Source organism: Helianthus annuus, chromosome 2, assembly GCF_002127325.2.
Source record: "Helianthus annuus cultivar XRQ/B chromosome 2, HanXRQr2.0-SUNRISE, whole genome shotgun sequence".
NCBI classification, from domain to species: Eukaryota; Viridiplantae; Streptophyta; class Magnoliopsida; order Asterales; family Asteraceae; genus Helianthus; species Helianthus annuus.
In genome coordinates this window covers 114636051-114642050 of record NC_035434.2, presented here as the reverse complement: position 1 = coordinate 114642050, position 6000 = coordinate 114636051, and the positions used below count along the sequence as shown (strand labels likewise).

General features: G+C 35.9%; 2 protein-coding genes across 2 annotated transcripts; both read right to left on the bottom strand.

Moving 5' to 3' along the window:
- Positions 1-961: 961 nt before the first annotated feature.
- Positions 962-3867, bottom strand: LOC110905114. The gene is made up of 8 exons (XM_035981899.1): positions 3784-3867; positions 3644-3719; positions 2580-2648; positions 2110-2182; positions 1901-2033; positions 1456-1800; positions 1123-1180; positions 962-1029 (listed from the first exon to the last, which is right to left on the bottom strand). The coding sequence occupies exons 1-8, from the start codon at positions 3865-3867 to the stop codon at positions 962-964; spliced, it is 906 nt and encodes a 301-aa protein (XP_035837792.1).
- Positions 3608-4720, bottom strand: LOC110905120 (protein IQ-DOMAIN 14-like). Its single transcript, XM_022151010.2, has 3 exons — positions 4634-4720; positions 4070-4510; positions 3608-3994 (listed from the first exon to the last, which is right to left on the bottom strand). The coding sequence occupies exons 1-3, from the start codon at positions 4718-4720 to the stop codon at positions 3872-3874; spliced, it is 651 nt and encodes a 216-aa protein (XP_022006702.1). The 3' UTR covers positions 3608-3871.
- Positions 4721-6000: the final 1280 nt, after the last annotated feature.

The window sequence follows — 6000 nt, the reverse complement described above, 5'->3', positions numbered from 1 at the left end:
ATTTATCATTTTTTTCTTATTAACTTCATAAAAAATAGATACACAATTAATTACGTTTAATTTTTTGGTCAACATTTTGATATAAGTTTTATAAAAAATATATAGCTTTACAAATAAATTTTTCTTTTTTGGTATGTAAATGTTACTAAGTACAGGTATCGTACCAAACAATAACGATAGAACAAAATCGATACTGGTATTGGTATTCATTTTATTGGTTTTCGGTTTCGATAATATTTTAGTTTGATTTTTTTTCTAAAAACTTGGGTTAGTTAACTTAGAAAAATTACACATTTATGTTTATTTTCTTTTGTCAACATTCAAATATAAATTTTATCGAAAACGGAGTGGTATTAAAAATAAAAATTTTGTATTAACGTAAACTATATTGGGTATTGGTATTGTACCGGTAACGTATTGAACTGAACCGAACATATATCGACCGAACAACACCGCTACCGATATTAGTTTTCATTTTTTTGGTTTCAATACGAGTCGGTTTCGGTATTTTTTTCATTACATGGAATGTACCACCATAATTAGTGCGATGTTAAGTTTATGATTTTTACTCATTCTCGATAAAGGTACTAAAAATATTTATGTTAACATTACTATAAATATTTTTCTGAAAACGAAGATATATTTAAAATAAAGTAATAATTTGGTATCGTAAACTATAACAAATACCGACACCGTACAGAATCGAATCGATACCGACCGAACAACATCGTTGCGCTATTTATTTTTATGATTTTCGAAATAGATGACTTTTCTTTTATTTTACTACTAGAGGGTAGGCCCGTGCGATGCACGGCATGACCAACAGTTAGTGTCCTTCATTTTGTGGTGCGTTCGGGAAAAATGTTTATGCATGGATAAAAGGTAATTAGCCAAAAGACAATGTATGAGAAGCCATACAAAACGTCATAAGAGCTTGTACCATAAGCCGGCCACACAAAATTTAAGGCGTGCATAGCACAGGAAACTTTGTTTGCGGAATGTGTTTAAGAACAAACATGTATGCCAAGTCTAAAAACATACATTACAGAAAAAAAAACTTAAAGGAGTTCATAAAGCTTCCGGTTTTATTCAATAATTCACGAAATCTTCTGCCGCTAATACATGCCCATGTAGTCGCCCTTCCCCTTAGTAGTTTCTTGTCTACAACAGGTTTAAGCAACTAAACATAAGCAACGGCTATGAGTTAGTCAAATCAAATATCTTAACATATGTGCACGCATGACTCTCCATACATGACTAACCCATAAAAATCATTGAGAGAACTCACTACCATATGAAAACCTTAAATCATATTACAATATGCAACAATAAATTAAATAAAACCAGACTAAATTGTAACTGCCTAAATCAGGTTTTTTTATTATTTTTTTCAACAAATTAATATATTAAAATAAATATATACTACAAAAAACACAAATTAGATATTAAAATTACATTAAAATCATAAAAGCTTATGTCAATTTCTATTTTTAAGTTATAAGAATAGCATAAAATACACATCAAATTTAATTTATAACATAAAACATATTGTAAAAATATAATATTACAGAAATGAGTTAAACGGGTCAACCGCCAACCCGACCAGGTTGACCCGAACCTGACCCGTTTAGCTAAACGGGTTGGGGGGTTCAACCTGAAACTGACCCGAACCCGTTTAGATAACAAACTCATACAACAATAAAGAACAAAAACATTTAAAATCGCAATAGAAAAAGATGAAGACCTCGACATTATGTGCCTGCTCTGTTCCTTTTGATTTTGGTTCATGGAACAAAATACCTGCAATCAATCACTTCTTAGCCACCTATCTATATGTATGGGAATAACGATAACGACCCACGCGTTGGGAGGGTTTATAAATTCTTTAAACCAATCTTACCGAATTAACTAACTGAATAGCAGCAAATGCCAACTGAAGCAACTCGTCTTTATTCAACACAGAATTTTCCGAAAGCAATGTCGACAAACTATCCAGCATATCCTCGAGCCTAGAACAGACTCCATTAAACGATCTACAATCAAAACATCAACCCATTAAACCAAACAATCAAAAACCTCATTAATCAAATCAGTCATTATACATCTTACTTATTCGCATCATTAACCGTTATACCCTCTAACCCGATCCGAATCACATCAATCCACTTCTCAACATCACCCCCTGCAACAGAACTATCATTGAGGGTAAACTAAAAAATTTCCCATAGTAAAACCTTTCTTTAATCTAACATAAGAGAATTCTAATCAGTCACAATTTACAAATTATCTTTCTATGTGAAAGGTGTGCTTTTTTGGTCATATTATCTATTAACTTCTTAAAATATTAATATTTTTTTGATAAACCCTCAAAAATCTGATTGTTACAACCTCAAACCCCAGAAACACATCAAAAACACTATCTTGTTAATTATCCATATCACTTTATCCCTTTCAAACCATAAATCCAAACACCCTTTACGCGCTACGCTCACAAAAAAAAAAAGATAACAAACGAAAACCAGACCCACACACACACACACACACACATATATATATATAGAGAGAGAGAGAGAGATAACCTGGGCGTTTACTGCTAACTCTCAAACTGAAGATCGAACTCTTGCAGCTCTTGTCATCCAAATTCTCGCCTGACAAACAAAGTTGTGAAGTAACAGTAAATCAACAAACAGATATGAAACGAAAAACCGAAGAACAAAATAGAATAAAGTGCATAAAGGGGTAACGACCATGAAGTGGGAGTGGTAAATTAGTGTTATCCGGTCAAACGTAACAGTAGCCGGAACAAAAATCAAGGGCCATCGGAGTACCTGTATCACCGGTTGACCTTGATTTCTCCGGCCCGGCGAACCAGAAACTTAATGTGTTCATAGTTCATACAATAAACATGAACCGTTAGGCCATGAACTATAAAAAAGAAGATAAGATAGTAATACCTTTAATGAAGCACCACCCAGAAGTAATCCATTAATGTCTTCTTTTTTCGCCAGCTAAGCCGAGTTGCTTGCATTTACAGATTATGAGAAGGTAATTAAAATTTGGATTAACAAAACTAATCACTCATGTGCAATAAGTATTAGCAAGCGGCTAAACAGGTTTAAAATGACCCCCCCCCATTACTTACAAAATATGCCCTCCGCCTATTCCTCTTTGCTAAGCAGAGTCGCCCGCATTTACAAATCCTCGATGTCTTCAGGTACCGTGACTCAGTTCAGCTGGGTTCGCACCTGTTCCTCTTTGCTGTTTTTGGCATTTATACAAAATATTCCCTTACTCTCGTAGATTAATGCCAAGTGCCAGTTGGGAAGATCTACAAGCCAAAGTTTAAGATGGTAAATCATTCCCATAATTTTATCTTCTACAAAGCAAAATTAAAAAGATTGTAAAAATATTGCAATCATACAACCTTCTTGGGCTTTGAGTATATTACATGCACTTGAGTGTACAAAACTGGTATTTAATAAATATTAACCTCAAAATTGACTTCAGCAACGATATAAAGCCTCAAGAAATATTAAAAAATATAGAAAATTAAAATGATGATACTTTTATAAATTCAGTTGTAAAATGACCACTGTTTGACCTAAAAGTTGATCGAGAAATGCCACAATATCTAACCACTTACAATGGGAGAAGGCAGCAGCTGCAGCAAGCAAGGCAGCATCAAATAGGGTACTGTCAGCATCCAAACAGTATATATCCTGAAAAGGCAGTATCATATTATGTCAAAAAAAATAGTATCTCCACTGTAGGATTTCATGTTACCAAGCTCTCGCTCGCGTTTTTGCATAAGCTGTCTTTGAAGGGCTTGGTTTTCTTCCGACATTCTGATCCTCCTGGCTCGAACATGAGACTACACACAGGCTAGAGTCTGCATACATCTTAAAGTGGTTATTGCTTGTCGTTTGACCGATTGACTTTGAACCAACACTTTTAATCTCACAAGCCCTTTCAAAGCCCGCAACTTTCTTCGTGCCTAATAACAACCAGAATCTTTGTGTCAGCATATTTACAACACAATATTAAGTGGAGGCTATATAGAAAACACTACCAAGAAACGCCGAAAAGCTGTCTGAACCTTAATGGCGGCTAAATCTTCCTTGGATTTACCTAAAAACCGTCTAAACGCTGCTGCTGCTACTGCTACCCTTGAGGTATAACCAGACTCGCTCGGTTCATTCTCCGGTTTTGTGGTCTTCTTCGGCTCAACCTCTGGTTTTGTGGGTTTGCTCAGCTGATCTTCAGGCTTTGCGGGCTCGTTTGGCTCATGTTCTGGTGTTATTGTGGGTTCTGTTAGCTCGCTTTCTGGCTCCGTGGGTTTAATCATTTCGGCCTGTGATTCTGCAGGTTTGTCATCATCGTCATGTTCGGATGGAGGAGAACGAAGCGCAAGGGTGGCGAATGCAGATTCGGGTGGTTGTGAGGATTCTGATTCGACATTCGTTTGCCTTCCAAACCATGATTTCTTAGAAGCAGTTTTCTGAGGTGGTTTCTATACTAAAACATTAGACATAAACAAGTGTTAAAATCACATTGGCATTTCGTCGAACGCATGGTGTGCACAAAATACACAACAACAAAATTGATAAAATCAAAAAAAAAAAAAAAAAAAAACCTTTTCTTCTGTATTTTCCTTTGAATCATTACTATAGACATATGCCTTCCTCACTGCAGAAAACCATCCACCCCCTTTCTTCCCCATTAACTCTTCCAATCATCTCTGAAAAATTGAAAAAATTAGTTAATTTCAAAAATTTTAAAATCACAATCGAGATCAAAACAGAAACAGAGAGACCCATGAATTCAATACGGAGAATATGATCAATTAATGTAGATTTAAGCGAAATACCTGAACAGAAAAACAAAATTTGCAATCTTAGTCTCGAATCAATTCTTGTTGAAAAGATTATTAGAGGCAGAGAAACCAGAGTGGGGGGTTGATACCTAATGGCGAAAGAAGAAAACCCCTTTGTAATCGGTGCCGTGGTAGACCGGCGATGATGATGGTGAGAGAAATAGCAGGGAACAGAGCAACCGCACCCAGAAAAGTGATAAGGAGTCCCTTGCCGGAGAAGTAGAGGAGGAGAGCAGGCGGAAAATGCGGATGTCACTTCACTCGCATCACCCTGGTCGTTCTTCGGAACCGTAGTCTCGTCGTCGTGTCCTGAGTAACAGAGGGTCACCGGATAATGTAGCCGGCGACTGTGCACTCTCTCTCCAAGCCCCTCTCCCCCCCGATTATCTTTCTGGAGATTTATTCTCTCTCTATCATGAATTGAAAAACATGATTGAAGGAGGTGAATGGATTAGAAACCGATGCATTCAATAGGCATAATTTTAAAAATTATTCCACTTCCTATTCTACTTGCTTAGATTTATTTGTACATACTGATTCAAAACTTGTACATATATAGATTATAGATTATTTTAATCAATATTAATTTAAGTATTATATTTATAACATCATAAATTTTGACTTTAAAACAGAACATGCAACTAAATTTTTGATTATATATAGATATATACATATCAAACAACTTTTGTGTAACTAAACTTAATATCATTACGATTAAACTTTTTTATTTTGTAAGGCCACCCGTAGTGGGGCTTCACATCACGGCAAAAACGAGCATAGCGCCCCATAGCGCCGCGCCTCACTACTACGGTCGGCGCTATGGGCTGGTGGCTTTGGGTCCTCGCGAAGAGCATAGCGCTAGTGAGATTGTTGTTTACTTTTGTTTTTATACCAATAACTATCAAAATAAACTGACAAAACAAAAATAAAACTTGCAACACACCAATCTCACCGGCCAACCTTGCCGGTCCGATGTAGTGTAGAAGAAGACGCCGGTGTGAAGGTCATCAGAATCTCCGATGAAGTGATCGGAGAAGATGACCGAAAAGAGGATATTATCTAAATGAATAAAAGATAAAAAAAATAAAAATCACATTGTTTGATCATTTATGTCTGAGGCAAGTAGT

Bases quoted from the DNA above. Each gene is read 5' to 3' on its own strand.
- LOC110905114 (XM_035981899.1), bottom strand. From the start codon at position 3,867: ATGTTCGAGCCAGGAGGATCAGAATGTCGGAAGAAAACCAAGCCCTTC. The intron at 3,720-3,783 runs GTAACATGAAAT...CTGCCTTTTCAG, and splicing joins AAAACGCGAGCGAGAGCTTG to GATATATACTGTTTGGATGC. The intron at 2,034-2,109 runs GTAAGATGTATA...TTTTGATTGTAG, and splicing joins ACGGTTAATGATGCGAATAA to ATCGTTTAATGGAGTCTGTT.
- LOC110905120 (XM_022151010.2), bottom strand. From the start codon at position 4,720: ATGGGGAAGAAAGGGGGTGGATGGTTTTCTGCAGTGAGGAAGGCATAT. The intron at 4,511-4,633 runs GTTTTTTTTTTT...GTTTTAGTATAG, and splicing joins AGGAAAATACAGAAGAAAAG to AAACCACCTCAGAAAACTGC. The intron at 3,995-4,069 runs GTAGTGTTTTCT...GGTTGTTATTAG, and splicing joins CAGCTTTTCGGCGTTTCTTG to GCACGAAGAAAGTTGCGGGC.